Source organism: Cariama cristata, unplaced genomic scaffold (assembly GCF_000690535.1).
Source record: "Cariama cristata isolate BGI_N322 unplaced genomic scaffold, ASM69053v1 scaffold4100, whole genome shotgun sequence".
Classification (NCBI taxonomy): Eukaryota; Metazoa; Chordata; class Aves; order Cariamiformes; family Cariamidae; genus Cariama; species Cariama cristata.
In genome coordinates, this window is record NW_009596222.1 from 13,888 (window position 1) to 31,245 (window position 17,358).

The 17,358-nt window shown below is 40.2% G+C and overlaps 1 protein-coding gene across 1 annotated transcript in view; it reads left to right on the forward strand.

The window, feature by feature from the left end:
* Nucleotides 1-17,358, forward strand: part of GPR158 (G protein-coupled receptor 158) — a gene marked incomplete at its 5' end in the record, with an annotated part of 63,748 nt that overhangs the window by 4,336 nt on the left and 42,054 nt on the right. Inside the window, 2 exons of the mRNA XM_009705017.1 lie at nt 4,862-4,864; nt 6,044-6,153. Coding sequence (XP_009703319.1) covers nt 4,862-4,864; nt 6,044-6,153 — 113 coding nt within the window. The remainder of the gene's footprint in view (nt 1-4,861; nt 4,865-6,043; nt 6,154-17,358) is intronic.

The window sequence follows — 17,358 nt, forward strand, 5'->3', positions numbered from 1 at the left end:
GAAAGAGGATTTCAATAGGCAGAATCTGAAGCTGGACTTTGTGTGGGCAGCTAGGCAAAACTGATCTTTTATTAAGAATTTCAAAAGATCTTAAATGGCCATAAGCATTTTGACTTTGACATACATCTTACCTGAAATGCATTGCCCCCAGCAGCAGAGTGCCTCCAGTGCTGTGTACCAGGGAGTCGATTCAGTTCCAATCAGAGGCAAGAATAAAACCTACGGAGTAGTTACTGTGATTTCCTGCAGCAACTGTGTGCTTTATAGAGGCATTGACCTAATGATCCAGCACAGCTCTGGCTTTAAAATTGTGAGATTTAAAGGATGACAAGGTTTGATGGTATTGTGTGTCCACAGGTCTATTAGAATAAAATGTTATGGCTTAAAAAGCACATGTGGTTTAAAAAAATGGGATGGAGATGGAAGGAAGTGTTCTTATGTAATTAGCCGAAGTATATATCCAGCTGTTATCATACCTCTAAAATGTTTTGTGTAGTTGCACCGGAAATATTTGTTAGTAGTACAGGATTGGATAATGAATTGTGCATTCACTAATATTTAAGCAGATGCTCCTAGCTGTGAATCATGTTTCGAACAGTGGTATGTGGTGCCTGTAGTGTACACAGGCTCATGAATGCCTTCATTCATGCCCATCTGTTAAGATGGCAGTGTGCCCACATACAAGTGGATTGGTCCCTTTTCAGAAAAGCATAGTGCCAGACTCTTATGAGTTTGGATGGCAAGCTTATCTAACATGGCAAACAGCATCTCTGTTGCAGGAAATGCCGTCTCAGTATTAGGACTGAAGCATTAATAGGTGACTTGCTGTAATAGGTTACCCTGGAGGATATTTTATGTGTTGAGAGAACTACTGAAACATGGGAGAAGAAGGAAGACTGCTCATCTGAAAGCACAGCAGGATACCAAGAGGAAGCATCTGATGGCTTGTTCCGTAGCAGAATTGCCTAGAGACAGCCCGAGACAGCTATTGCAGTCAGGCAAGGGCAGATGGTGTTGGGCAGTGGAACAGATCAGATGGATCTCTTCACAGTATCTCCTAGATGCTTGTTAATGGAATTAGCCCAAAAGGCATTATCTTAAATGGCTGCGTCATGTCCTGCTTTGAACTCTGCAGAGTACTTGCAGCAAATTCTGATGTTAAAAAAGTAGATAGTTTTCCTGTAAAGCTTTTGGGGTTAACTGGGCACAATTTTAAGAGAAATTTGGTTATTTGAAACTGAGAAAAAAATTAATACTTTTGCATTGCTTTTATCTGAAGTAGGTGACTTTCACCTCAGATCCATAATCAAATGATGTTGATGCTCAGATTCTAAGGTCTGTATCTCATTTCCATGTATCTAACATGGGTAACATCCCTGCCCACAGCACTAGGAACTAGATGATATTTAAATGTCCCTTCTAACACAAACCTTTCTGTGATTCTACAGCTGAGGGCAAAAATAAGAAGAGTTCAAAAGTGAACACTTCAGGGCTTTTTGAGTTAAGGTTCTGCTCAAAATTTTTCATGTTTAGGTTTAGGATTTGTAGCACCGACAATTTAAATAATATTTGTTCTTTGACTTCTGATCTTTTGAGACATCATAGCATTGCCCATTCCCTCTCAATGTGGAGTACAGAAATTTGATGATTGAAAAGGAAAATGAGGTTTTGATCTATTCATGTGACTTTTACGGCTTCAGAACTGAAGTGAAAAACAACTTGTCCTAAGTACACAAAATTGGCCTAGTCATCCTAATTTAGATTATTAATTGACATACAGTGAAACAACTTCCCTAAAATAACTGCTGAAGTACCTTTCTAGTCAGTGGGGATGCATATTTGAAGCCTTTAGGCCAAGATTTTGTCCCAGTAGCTGAAGTCCTGAACTTCTTCAAGGTTCTTCAATGTACCTGCCTTTATCTGTGGGTTATCTATGGAACTCACACTAGTCGGGCTGATTTACTGGACCCCTACAATGTAGGGAGATATTATATACCTGATTTAGGCAGACTGAATCCCAGTCAGTGTACCTTGGGGAACTGCATAATATTAATGAAAATGTTTTCGCCTGGATCTGGTGCCCAAGGTGAAGGGCAAAATTAATCATCTTATAATGTGCACAGTAAAGTTAATCTGAAAAACAAAAGAATATTTCTTGTTGCCTGGAACTATTGCTCACTATTAACATTATAAAGCTCTGATAAGGTGGGATTTTTTTTCTTTTAAAGAATCTTTCTAAATGCTGTATATTTTAGAAGAAGCAGTGGCACTGAGCTGATGAAACATTATTTGCTCATTTTTTGTGAGGACAATGTCTGTTATGCTTTTGATCATTAAATTGTTCAATGTTAACTCTCTTTGCACTTTTACTGTCCTACCTGTCCTGATAACAAAAATTTGCTGTAGTGGGCGAGGTGCCCGTATTGACTTTAGCTGTTGTCTTTACAGAGCGTGTGTGTCTGTTCATCATGTCAGCTGAATAACTGAGCTGGCTGATCGCTGTGTCAGCATGCTAAGTCTCTCTTCCATGTCTGTAATTCTCCAGCTCTAAACATACTTGACAGTTAGCTGATGACCTTAGAAAGTCTTTTCATCTCTGACTCCACAAGTGGTAGCGTGACTACTGGGACATTTTGGCAAGGGTACTAACAGCTTAAAACATGTTGAGGTTAAAAGCAAACATCTAAATGCATTTGTCCAAATGACAAAGATGAGCCAGTTTATGAAGTCTCACACACAGCTGCGTTAACTGGTACACGAACAGGCACTGTTTGACTTTTCTTCTGGTTTCCAAATATTTTTTCCTCAGATCTTTGTTATTTAAGGAACAGAAACTGATGTCAGATATTTAAATGGATTTCAGGAGCTGGCAAAACAGAGGATATCACATTTCCTTATGTACAGTAAATAGGTTTTGTGACATCCATCAGCAAAACAGCTAAGCATTTTTAATGAGATTTATGGTGCTGTCATGGTCTAATGCATTATAAATGCAAAAAAGGGAAGTGAATTATTGTCAGATTTTTGGTGGGCAGAGTAGTCTTTTAGAACTGCAGAGGGATTCCCTTCTTCTGCTGAGAGCAGCCTGGGTATGTGGGTGAATCCTGTGCTCATCCTGCGCTCCTAGCTTGGAGCTTAGCAACCCTTTGCTGCATATTGTTTGTCACTTTAAGGAAGGCCTGTCTGTGGGAATAACAGTAGGGAATTGGGGATTTGGTTACCGGAAGGTAGAAGATGCTGATACGAAACAAAACCAAGACTTCTCTGTGTTATGTTTCTTTTTTTGTTTATTTCTTAGCTAGGGAGAGTGAAAGATGGAGTGCAGCTGTACTTTTCACCAAATATGTATTCTTTGGAAGAATGTGATTCCACTAAGATGAAAAACTTGAGCATGGCTTTTGGTATACTGAGCTTCCAGGGCAGTGTTTCTGTAGTCCCTTGGCTTCAATCCATTAAATATTATTCAGTTTAAAAATTCTGCCACTGAAATTCACTGTGCTTATAAGAGACTTCATGCTGATAAGAGCTTAGAGAGGGCAGTCACCTGAACGTCCCAGAGAGCCCTGATGGGAATGGGAATGACATACTCTTAGAATAACCTTCTGGAAAGCCTAAGAAGCAAGCAAAACGCAAGTATAGCAATTCTTTCTGTTCAAAGTCTTGGTCCATGCCAGACCACATGCAAGTTAGGGAAGAATAAGTAGAAATAGATGTTGGACCGTGGGAAGGCATTATAACTATTCTCCATCATGTAAACAGAGGAAGACCCAAAAGAGATTCAAACTTCGATCAAGTCTGACTTCTGCAATGTACTTGACCACTGGGCGAAGGAGTGGTTAAAATGTGTCTACGTTCAAACCGGAAAATAAGAACAGTTTTTGCCAACAGAGCCTTGCCTCTGCAGCCTTCACGGTGAGCTGCCACATGCCAGCTCACACCATGCTGTATTTAAAGTGGTGTTTTCTTGGTTGATAGCTAGCCAAATGCCTCAGCTGCTCACATCAATGGTTCAATGCAAATCAATGAAATTTTCTAGACACAAGCAGTTAATATTTCAACAAGCAACTGCAGATAAAATTGCTGTGTCAGATTGCATGGCAAAGAGAGCTGTTGCCCTTGTTCAGAAAATCATATGCCTGGAAAGTTTTCAGACATTCCCATTTCAATCATCTGAAAAATTCTGCTTTCAGATCAACTTTGAAATGTTCAGAGTCTCTGTATGCCAGTCTTTTTTTGACATTGTTTTTCTAGTTTGGAAGAATCAAAGATGAAACAGGGTGTTTTCTACCCCCTGGCAAACCTCAGGAGGCAGGTTACTGCAACAGACTTTGCTCTGGTTCTGCAGCTGCCCTAATGAGTATAACTGTATATTAGGATAAGAGGTCATTACTATCATTCACGTCTTTCTGAGAAACTTCTTGCTGAATGCTCTATTTACACAAGCATGTTCATGCATGTTTGGGTACATTTTTGTTTTCCAGCTGATTTTGCAAGAAGTGGACCTTCTGCTGCACACTGTCCCATTCCCTACATGCAGAATTTGTCAGATTCCCAGAAAATGTATACCTTGAAACATGTCAGTCCAATAACAGTATAAAAGCAGATTAAATTTTGCACCATGGTTTGATTGAACAAATAATATTTTTAAAGAAACAGCTTGATTCTGCTATAAAAAAACATGCCAGTGAAGCGCAGCAGTTTCTTCTCCCTCTCTCAGCCCACGTGTCTGCCATTTTTGCCCCCACTCACCTAAATATGCCTATGTCACCCAAAGGACGTAGTCCTGGGCTTTTGGCCAATACCCTGGGCTTGAATTCCCACACAGAAAAGCATTTACTTAGGAAATAATATCATGTGGCAGCCGGTAGGCAAAATACTACCTCTACTGCCAGAATGTACTGACTCTAAATGAAGCTGTGGCAGATGGCCTGAAATGTTTCAGTGCTTTCTTTCTCTAGACCAGGATTACCCAATTAATTTGTACTACGGTGCATTGAGTTGTTTGACTGGGTTCTGGTCAGACGGGTGGGATGCACTGGATCTAACTTTGCTGGACCAAGCAAGGTCTGCAGGTGGGGTAAGGGCAGTGTACAGGTAAATCCCTGGGACAGCAGGCTCCTGGTGGGGCTGGACGAGTGGGAAGGAATATGGAATCATCCGTCAGGACACCAGGGATGATGCCTGTTGGAACAAGAAGAAATGGACTCTTGGTTCAGACCGTGACTTGAGTCCGCCATTTGAGCAGCCCTGGTTTAGATAAGGGTGACATTTTACTTGGTAATGATGCTTTTATATGCACTGTACCTACAAAAGTAGCTTTATGTTACTCTTTGTTGCGTGTTGTCCTCATGCACAGTACTTGGTAGATGGAGCAAAAGGCCAGTAGGACCTTTCTGTTGTGACTAGAGAAATCCATAAGTGAACAAAAAGGTTATTTTTGTTAAGAAAGTGGTGATGCATAAGGAGATTTTGTATAGCTTAAGGAAAATATATGGGGAAGACTAAGAATGAGTCAAATATGACATAGAGATTTGGGGCATCTGGACACAGAGAGGCTAGTGCAATTATTTTTAGTGTGGCAGAATAGTTGGCAGAGAAGAATGAGCAGCTATCATTTTGCTAAGTTTATTAGAAGGAGGGATTTTGAAGTGTAACCTGTTAAATACAGTCCATCAAACCAGAATTAGGCCAGCTGCATATTATTGGAGTAGCTGAAGGAAAATGTCCTTGTCTGTTCTGTCCTTTTCTCTGGGTACATATTTTCACTTGGTTAAGAAAAGTCAGTGGAATTGCATTTAAAAGTGTTGTCACTTCACAGTCTGTCACAGGGCTTTTGCCAGCTCCCTTCAAAAGGAGTTGGTGCCTAGAACTGTGCCAGTTGGTTGATCTGATAATCCCCTCACTTTACTAGAAAATCTAAATATACAGCAGTATGAGCTGAAATATGTCTGCTGTCCTGTTTTGCAACCATTCTGCATTTGAATGACAAACTACTTTCACATTAAAGCAGTACTGAAGCGCTCTCTATCTTTCTGTTCTATAGGTTGTCATTTTGTATTTTGAGCCAAGTGTATTTCGCTGTGTTCTCCTAAGATGGGTTCGTCTTCTGGGCTTTGCTACTGTTTATGGAACTGTGACGCTCAAGCTGCACAGGTATTTCACATATTACTAATTTCCATCTCTGTGGGAGTATGTGCAATCTGTGTGGGTACTTAGATGGAAGAGCTGCAAATATTATCATAAAAAATTGCCATTTCTGATTTTTCAAACCACTGTGTGTTTCTCCTCACTGTTCCTGCTCAAATTATATGCTACTAATCCCAGTAGAGAACTATGAATGCAGACAGGATTTGATGAAAAATATATACATTAGCTGTAAAAGTGTGCAAGAACCCCTTTTCACAGAAAGTGAATGTATTTTACTTGAGTATAGGAAAATACAGAAGTGTTTGTAGAGTGTTCAAAAGCATTCAAAAGTTTCCCTGTAAAGTGTTCATAGAGAGGTGCTTTCTAAGTGTTTAGATACAGCAATGGTGGTGTAAAACAATACACTGTGGCATATATACTTACTATTTTTTTTTATGGCTCACAGCAGACAGGCTACATGCTCACAAGCATCAGCACCTGCCAGCAAAAATGTGTGGGAAATTCTCGGTTCCACAGGGTTGGCAGTGCATTCACGTGTGATTCAGAGACTCAACTTCAAATCCCACTTCTACGGTCTCCTTAAAAAATGAAGCCTTTTCTGGGTACGCTGGATAAAATCTTAATTATTCGTCTTTAAACTTTAGTGAAAAAAAGTACTGATACATTCTGGAAGTATTTTTATTGAAGCTAAGAGATGTGCAGTATGTGTATATTGATACTTGGACATCTTGGATGAAGTAGGCTTGTTCATCTTTTTGTCTTAGTTTCATTACTGTATTGGCATGTTAGAGGAGGTTTGATATTATGCTTGTAAACTGAATGAGGAGTGAGAATATTTTATGTTTCATTCTGCACTATTGACTTGTCACATTCGAGGTGGAAAACCCTGCTTTCCCATTGAAACAGAACCTCTTCTTGCAGCTCCCTTTTATTTGTGTCCCTGGTTACAAGTGTACACTTTGGCTGGTAAATTCTGACTGTATAATGCTATGTCTGGCCACGTCTTTGCATTGAAATTCATCCAGAAAATCCCACACCCTCATGGTATTTTCTGGGATGAACAATTTCTGATGTGAAAAGAATAACAACTAGAGCACTATAGAAACCATATAACAGAACTGGTGACTTTGCTTGGATGGTTTGTTATCTATAGCTCAGATACATAGAGAAACAGCCTACGGCTATGGAAGACTCACATTGTCGTTGCAGTTCTGCTACTGTAACAGGTTGTTTATATGATTTTACATGATGTGAGGAAGCAATACCCTGGCAGGGCAGTTGATCTTCCATTTGTATGAAGTGAGGACAGGCTGCAAAATTGGGCAGAAAATCTTGCACTTCTGCTTTGCTCGTTCAGCTGTTCGGTGTTACTTGGCACCTGTGCTGTCAGGGTCAGCAAATGGGACAAAGATTGAATAAGAAACTAAGAATGAACCACATCCTCATCCTTGATCAGCACAAAACAATGAAGGCTAGCAGCAGACTGGGCTGTATCAATGTGGCAGCCGGAAGGCTGAGGGAAGTGATTATTCTTCTTTACTTGGCACACCTTAGACCATATTTGCAATGCTGTGTCCAGTTTTGGACTCTCCCAAGACATTGAACTTGAGTGAGTTCAGTGAAAGACCACCAAGACGGTCAGGGCTCGGAGCACTTACCTTTCAAGGAGAGGGTGAGGGAACAGGGCTTGTTCAGCCTGGAGAAGAGATGGCGTTGGAGGAATCTAACAGCAGCTATCTGACACTTACAAGAAGGTTACCGAGAAGATGAAGCCATGCTCTTTACAGTGGTGTATATTGGGAGAAAAAAGACCATGACAAATTGAAATGTGAGATTTCAACTTTATACAATATAAATTAGCATCAGGATCAATGTTATACAAGGAAAACATTTTTACTATGAGAGTAATTAAGCAGTGGAACTGGTCACCTATGAGGCTGTGAATTTCCATACTTGGAGATTTTCAAGACCCATCTGGATAAAGCCCTGAGCAACCTGGTCTGGATTCAGTATTAAGCCTGCTGTGAGCGCTGGATGACCTTCTGAGGTAATACCAACCTAAATAATTCTATATTTCTTTGTGAAACATGAGGGAAGAGAAAAAAAAACACTATTTAGTATATTAATCTAGAATTACACTCTGTAGGAATCTATCTTTGTTTTGCACTCAGGTAACCTGACCACTTGTTTCCTACCTTCATGATATTGTGATCTTTTTATAGTACTGAATATTTCATTCAGGGGGTGTGCCTTGCAAAAGACTGATTCAAGTTAGATATGTGTTTTATTATACACATTTGCAACAATTATGCTAATTAGGAATAATACGATGCTAATAGAAATTTGGTAGAAATTTTTGGCAGATCTAATTTAATCCACAGTCATTGCAGGGTTGAAGAATGGCTTACTGCAGGCACTAAAAATACTCACAACAAGCACTGGTTCCCTTCTGCAGGTAGCCTGTGTCTTGCCTGGGGGAAGAACTGATTACTAGCAAGTTACTTGCGGATTTTCTAAGTTTAATGGGAAAACCAATATTGTGTAAAAGCAGCTATTAATGATAACCAGAAAGTCTGAAGCTGTATTTCTCAACAAATGAGGTGCTTTGAGTAACACTGGAGCATGAAGGTTATCCAAAGCCAGGTAGGAGGCACTGGAAACGCTTGTTTTCTTCGTGCCTTTTTTTCCCCATAGCTCACCACTTCCTGAGGAGGCCTCTGAGGTTTTGTTGGGGTCAAGCATCAAGGAGAAATCAGAAAAGTAGCCAAAAACAGATACTTAAGGAAGAGTAAAAGAACAGGGAAGTCATGTACTGATTCATTCTTTGAACACCCGTCACAGTCAGTTTCTACAACGCCTCATCTTAAATTACCTCTTTCTTATTCATTGTGCACTTTTAAAATAATGAGCTGATGTTTAGGGGATTGGAAGGATGGGGGTAAGGAAATGACCTTAATTTAAGAAATCTAGCTGTAGAGCCATGAACGTACTTTCCTCAACAATGAATTCTTCAAAATAATTCTCTCAAGAAATAATGATGTTTCAGATTTAACCTTTTCGGTTTAAAAGAGCTGCTGATGTTGCGTCTTTCAGTATATTTCTGTAACTGAAGACTCTCTGTGTCCTTTTTCAAGCTCTGTATTTTATGAACAGATTATCTCACTGTTTTTAATATTTTGTGAACTTCTAGCATCTTGGTGCCGGGATTAATATAGAATCCTTAGTTCTGGATTAAGGCATAAGAATGGAAAAAAGCTATAGGTATATACATACAGACATATATATGTGTCTGTGTGTGTGTGTATACGTAGGATAGCTTACAGACATTTTAGGAGAATGAAACCCAGCAGTGGGGTCTGTAGTCTGTGGGAGTCTCTGTTTCCTGTATTACTAAGAGAAAAAGAGGAGAGTGGAGAAGTGAGGAGAATGAGAAGATATGGAGAAGGTAATGTTCCAGGTATGGAAAACAAGACAATGACATACAATGGCTCTGTTGTGAGTAGTGATAGTGGGATGGGCGTATTAGTGGGAGGACAAGAAGATGTTGCACTATGAGGCAATTCTGCACTTTGTCTAAATGCTGTGCTAAGATTACATTGCTGTGACTTGCCATCTGGTACAGTCAGAACAAGTAGTGGCCCTTCCTATGGAGCTTTGTAGGTGATAAAGAAAGGAGGAGAAGAGCAGTGTGGGTAGCGTGCAGTGCAGCATGTCATATGTCATGGTTCAGTATCGTACAGAAGAGAAGACTCGTGCTAGCAGAGAAACCAAAGAAGATGTCCCTTTCCTTCTTGAAGTACTTGGGTAGAGGTGTGCATTGGTGGTGAGAACATGAAAGAGGAGGACATTGCATAACCTCCTCTTGTAGCTGGGGGAGGGAAAGAACATACAGATGATCCCGTCTAGAAGTGGCTGATGGAAATGTGGTGCAGAAGGAGGCGGAAGGTACCTCGGCAGCTGGAACCTGTACAGCTGGGTGGTCCCTAGGCCAATATTTCACAGTTCATAGCGCCAACAGATGATAGTTCCATCGTGCCAATACACCACTACCCAATGTTTCCATAAAAAGGGACACAAGTGATGAAGCACTGCAGACACAAGTTTTGTCTTGGGGGAGTGGTTACTGTATAACCTCAGCTTAAGTGGGCAAGGAAACTGAGATGGGCATCGGTTGTAGCGGTGAGCTACCCTTTGTTTTTGAAATGAGTCAGGCCCTCATGGTCATTTTGGTTGAATGCTCCAGAAAAATCAGAGATTTCATTTCTGTCAAATTATTTGTTTTTTTTCTTATGGAAGGCAAGTGTGAGGTGGCTTCAGGCAGATGCATTCGCTGTTGGATTTTGCCACTGGATGTGGTCTGTAGTGGTTGTTATCCCATGTGAAACAAAAGGGGAAAAAATTGTTTTGGAGGCAGATGTTGCTGTTGCAGAAATGCAGTATCCTGAGCTTTGGTCTGATACTGCCTTGTGGAATTGTTTGGGGTTTTACTCCTTTAACTTGACTGGCAGGATTAGGTGTTTGAGTCTGTCTACAAGGCAGGAAAACGGATGGTTTCATCAAGCTGTAGAGATGGTTACACCATAAGGCCTTACTATAACCATTCTGATCATTTGTCTTTCTCTTCCCTGGAAGTAGCGTATTTTAGCACCTGAGAAGTTTGATATTTGTTATATTTATGCAGCTCTGTTCATTTTGTAAATCCAGTTCCTGTGGTCTTATGGTAAATGCTAGGGGGGCAGCTATTCCTGTTTATTGTATTACTACAAAATAACTCACCGCAGCTGCAAGAAGGCCAAGTGACCTGTCACTGGGAACTCCCCTCTAAAGACCAATCATCCAGAGGCAAACATGCTGTGAACACTATGGGTGTATGTTACAGGATCTATTCCATGGTTCTTTGTGCTGAACCTTGTTATAAATTTTGCCCAGGCCCTGGAAGGAGAATTTGTCTACTTCTCTTTCTGAGGCATTTGTGGAACAGTCTACAAATGAGTGACTTCCCCTCTCCTCCTCCTGAAAGCAGGCAGGCTACAGCTTGAGTTAGAATTGACCCCAAGACTCATAAACTTTTAAGTATTCCTCTCTTGGGTGAGATGGCTTTTGGTAGGAATTGGGTTTGAATTAACAGATAAAACAGACAAAAACTCATGTTAGTTTTGTGCAGTTATGTAACAAATGTGTAACCTCAAGTTTCCTTATTAAGTTAATAATTAAAGTTAATAATAATTAAGTTTAATTCTTGATAATGCAAACAAAGCTCAATGACACCATGTTTCTCTGTCTTCCATGCAACCTCATGGAAGGGGGTTCGATGTGCAGTTTCCCTGGTCTCTAACTGCATTGTCTTAAGCAGGAGAAGGGAAAAGGTATGTGGTCCAACATGAAGCTGCCATCAGAGAAGCAGTAAGTGCTGTGTCTGGCACACAAGTCTGTGCAGATCCCTGGAGATGAAAATGTGAAGACATTTTTCTGGAGGGGGAGAGACACTTGGTCTGAAGCCTTGGCTGAACATTGTTGCCTGAGCACTGCTTGTTATTGTTCCTGCTTCAGGAAGAAGCGCAGCTGGACTTTTGAAAATAAACATACTGCGCTGAGAAGATACTTGTTTGTACTGCCAGTTTCTCTTCTACAAGGAAAATTAACCCAAGAAGGTTCCGAATTTTGCCCGTGCTTGGCAGAGGAGGGCTCACAGCCATATACGTTTTGCTGTGGGCTGCTGGAGCTCCACACCTCTTTGATGCTCTTGCAGCTGAAGCTCCCTGTTCTGCCTCTTCTCTTCAATTTGTGTTTGTGCAAGAGCTCCATGATTCTGCTTTGAATATCAGAGCCAGCAGCAGTGCAGAAACTGTAAGGATTAAAAAAGAGCCTTCCTGCATCACTGTCACCTCCCTATCATCAGCTTCATTTTCTTGTAGCGATGACTCAGATGAGAGGGGGGTACCTAGTTTCGGCTAAAAGAGACACAGGGATAAAAGGAAGGCACCAGCTACTTTTTGTATTTATTATGAACTTAATTTAATTACGAAAAAGTAAATCTTCCATGAGAGCAGGGCATCCTTGTCCTCTTCCACTGCTTTTTCCACATGTAGCACATTTACCCATGTTTGTTTAAACAAGAAGGAAAGCAGTATATGGAAAATGTACATGGATTCTTACATCATTTGCATTATTAGAAGCTCACATCACTGATGCTTCTCTTTTATGAACAGTTCAAAGATAGCAGTGAAGAGGAGGTTATACGCACTAAGTCCTGCAAAGCATCGTGAAAAACAGTGTTGGGACAGAAGACAGACCTTATGAATGTTCCCACAGGGCAAAGGCTGAAACCCACAGCATCAGCAGGTCCCTCTCTGCCTGATGTGCCCTGGGCGGTCAGCGGGCACGTGCTGCTGGCTGCTCCCACGCTGTGCCTCGTGCCCGGCTGCTGGAGAACACGGCAGAGAAACAGAGGCTTCAGGGGCTGGGAGCAGTGAAAGGCTGGGAGATACTGTTTAGGGAGGAAGGGAGTTAGACTTGCTGCAGAAGTGTATGCACATACAGTAGGAGTTCATAAGGAACAAAGTTTCGCTAATTAGACTGGTCACGGAAAAATCTGTTTTCTTGTTAGCATGTCTTAACCTAATTAATTCATTTCCTGAGTATAATTAATTCCTCTTTCCTGCTGCAAACATTTGCTAGTTTGTTTATTTATTTTTATGGTATATAAAAAGATAGGGCTTTAGACAACAACAGAGAGTTTAGTAATTCCATATAACATTCCTGCACGATGTATATTCAAGATGAAATTCTCATTTTCGTAGTTCTTCTAGATTAAATGAGAATCACATTCTGTTTCATTGTGGCTTTTTTCCCAATAAAACCAGCATTATTAAAATCCTCTTTAGCTCTTTTGTGTCCCTGCCATTCTCAGGCAATAACTAGCCTTAACTAGACACCATAATGGTTCTGTTTCATATTTCTGAATAAAATATCTACTTTTGCATGTATAAACTAATAAAACATAGCACAACTGTTATAAAGACACACAGGGCAGAATTAATCTTGATGGAGCACGGTGTAGAAGTGGGACTAATAAACATTATCTTTAAGCAAAAAAATCAGCGGCATATAAAGTATGTGAGATTATTCGAGCACTGTGATCCTGAAAAAATTCTCATCCATATTCCTGTTAATATTTAATTTATATAAAAATATTGTAGATCTAGCTGTACAGTTCCATGGGCTCCTTTTTTTAATCACCTTAATGTAGCAGCCATTCTGCTTTATCATAGTAGACCAGGTTTGGCTGGGAAAGTTCAAAGAGGAGATAAAGAAAGTATCTGGTGTTTTAATAGTAAATTGTATTGCTGTCATGATTAGAAAAAAAAACCGCAACAGTGGGTTGGAAGACCCACTGCAATGATCCACAGGTATCACAAGACCTTGCAGGTGTCTTTTGATGGCATGCAAGAGCACCATGGCAGATAATGGGCGAAAGGACTGGTTTTGAACATCAGATTACATGATAGCAGAAGGGCTTCAGAACTGGAGCTGGAACTCATCCTGTCAGAGACCTTATCCACGTCCAGGGACCCCCTCAGGTGGCAAAACTTTGTGATGTGGTGCAATACAGAAGCATCTTCCTTCCAGGTAGGCATGCACTTGTGCATGCATTTGCAATACAAGTAATGTAGCTCTACAGACTTTTTTTTTTCCTCGTTACATGGGCAGGACAGAATTGGTCGGTGGACCAAGGTATCTGCTGCCCAGCTGTCTGCTGGGTGGGATTATGGCATGAAAGAGAAACCAGGCATTGCACTGCAATACATGAGTTATAGGCTATTTGTGGAGGAGCGTGACGAGGGAGTTAAGTATGTGACTCACACTCCACACACAGGGGCTGATCACAGTTAAGTGGAAGCAGGGATTTGCAGATCACATATGCTGATTGTCAGTGAAAATTCATGACTGGAGGGGAGGCTTCTGGTGGGCTACTGTGAAGGATCAGGAATAAGCCTGATACTATTTAGCGTTTTTCTGTTGCAATGAAGAACCAAGCACAAAATGATTACTCATAAAATTTATGAATAACAAAGCTTGGTGAAATGGTAAATTTTGTTTCAGAAAGGATAGTAATGAAAAGTAATCTTTATTTCTTTGTAACTTGGGCTTAGTCAAAGAGATACACTTGAATACAGCCAAAAGGCAAATTATAGTTAGGGACTAGTTAAAGACACAAAATTGAGGAGGATAGGAGTTTTAAAGGTTATCAGTAGAGAATTGATTTCACAGCAGGAGATTACATCTTTGAGACTAATACAAATGCATTATGTCCTGTTCCTGAGATGCATTTTTAAAGGAGGTGTGCAGTAGATGGATGTGGTTCAGAAAGTATTTGAGTGCTGGGAAAAGTGCTTGATATTGTGAAACCTAATCTGGTTTTTAGATCAGCAAGAAGACTGAGCGATGACTTGTGTGGTGTATAAACAAGCAGGGAGAGAAATTGTCACAAAAGACTCTTTAATCTATTTGACTGAGGTTTAATAAGATCTGGTAGCTGGAAGCCAAAGCCAGAGAAATTAAAATGAGCAATCTGGCACAAATTCTTCTCAGAAGGGTGCTTAGCTATTGAAAAACCTAACAAGAGAAATGAGGAATATTTTGTGCTGCTTCAGATGAAGACTGAATCTCTTCTTGGAAGATATTCTGTAGTTAAATACTACTACAAATTACAGGAGTTTCTGTAGAAAAATGTGATGGTCGATGTTATACAACTGATCAAGCTATATAATTCAGTGGTTCATCCTATATTTGGCCTTTATTTTATGAACATGCAAGAGAAATGATGGCATTCATGTTAGTATGGGTCTATTGAGAAATTAAGCATATTTATAAACTGAAATGGCACATTTAGAGTTACACCGTTTAATGGGATACACCAGCTGCTTTAAAATTAGTCTGGATCGCTTACCCTAATGCAGATCTTTAGTATTGGGAGAACTGGTGCCTGGAGCAAGTATTCTCAGGTATCAGTGACTCTTTTCTGGATTATTATGAAGGCCAAAAATTGCCATTATGTTCTTGAAAAGTTGACTCTTTATCTGACCAGTGGTAACCAACCACTGGTGACATAAAGTGCTGTGTTGCCATGCTGTAACATACACAGGGGTAAAGCTTGTCAGTGTTGTACCAGTCTGCACATTATCCTTACATACACTTTTCTGAAAGATATCCACAATGCTCTAAGAATTTTAGATGCAATGTAGTAGTTTCATGATCTGAACTGGAAAGGCCAAGACAGTGCTGCCTTGGCTGCTTGAAATTCAGGAATACATAGACAGGAGGTCCTGAAGAAAGCTTCAGTATTTATTAATTCAGTTGCAAGTATCCAGCTATTCCTTTTAGAGCTAATCTGTAATATTTTCAATGAAAAATTACCACAAAAAATTGTATTAAAAAATAAAACTCTTTTACTATTGAAGAATATTACAGTATAGTGCACTGGCAGGTTTTACATGCAGCTGAGTTTTGGATTTTCTTGACTTGACTCCTGCCTCTTTCATGTGCACAATGTGAACCTCTCTACATAATTGCAGTTAGTTGTATACGGTTCAAGCTGGAGCCTCTGTTTCTAGGCAAATCTAAAAATGCTAGCAGTTAATAATCAATGTAAAATTTTGAGTGCCTATTTCTGATGTGTGAATTAAGTTAGCTAGCAGCGTTGAGTTACTCCACCGTTGTGCTCTGGCAGTTCATAGCAGCGCAGTCATCCTGGTGGAGCCATGTTCTGCGCTTGGCCTCTGCAACAGCAACATCTATTATTTTTCTGAGATCTTCATGAGCAAAACAATCTCTCTCCCCCTTGCTGGGATTTCAGTGAGATGCCACCTGTTCCTCCCAGGTGTGCTCAGGGGAGGTTACAACGTCATGTGAGTGTAGGGCTGCTGGTGGTGAAGGCCCTTGCTGTTGGCAGCCTCTGCCTCAAGCATTGGCTTGCACAGAGTTGTTGGGAAGGGGCAGCCACTCTTGTGACCACAGATCTTCCTAAGCTTTTTGTTTCTCCTTGCCTATCTTTTTATATATCCATTAAGTCCCTCTGACTCTGGCATCAGTTTTCACCAGTGCAGGCATTCTTGTTTTCAGCTCTCTATTCTAAAAAACATCAGGCAGTGGCAATCAGGGATTCATTGGTGCGTCCTTGTTGCTGTGTGTGGACCAGGGTCTTTCTCTGATACATTTTTCAGCATTACTTTGACATCATTTTCTACTGTTCAATTGTGAATAATGCAAATTGGCATTACATGTCTGAAATCATACTTCAGTTCAAACAATATAAATTCATGGCCTCTAAACAAGTGCCAATGTCAGAAGGTACTGTGGCAGTTTCACCAGGGCTAGTAAAAAGAGAGTTGATAGGTATAAGTGTGGAATTGCTTGGTACCATTGTCTCACTGAAATAAGGCTAAAAATCTATGAACTCTTCATTTCCAGATGTTGCAAATTTGTGCACATTTTTGCAGATTTGTTCTGCTTGGCTTGTCTTTCTGGTTTTGGCATGTGACAAACTTTTAGAACTTTTTCCATGCTACTGATGTATTTTTTTTATAAAGTTGTGTACTGAACTTTATATTTGAAATTATTTTTTATTAAACCATGTATTTTCTAGCTCTCTTACGATTTCCTTCAGTTTGTAAATGACCATCATATATTCCTTCTGACATATTTCTCTAGCACCTCAGAAATCACTCTGTTGCTGGCTTTGAACAAAACTCCATATAGTGCTGAGAGCCTTGAAGCTGGTAAAAGGGCTGGAATTACACTGTCCTAGCCATCCCTTAGTAACAGCCTTAATTACTTTATTCAGGATCTTTCCTCAGCAATAAGTCTGCCTTCTATCTTAGACTGGGCAGGCTGGTTTTTTCTTTTAAATCGGATTAACATAATCCAGCTCTGGACTTTGCTCCTCTGCACTTTTTCAAATGCTTTGGAGAATGTGGCTACAATGACCAAATCTCTTCCAAGTTTTTATTCAATTTGCAAATCATATTTTGCTAGTTGAGAAAATAGGCTGTGTATTGCTCTGGGAACCTTGTAGGTGTTGACTGTCAAACTCTTTTTAGAAGTAACAATTGATGGCTTCTGGTGACTATCAGCTAGCATTGCCTCTGATGAATAAAAACCTATTATACCTATGAAAAAGAAACATTGACCATTTTATGATATGAAGGTATT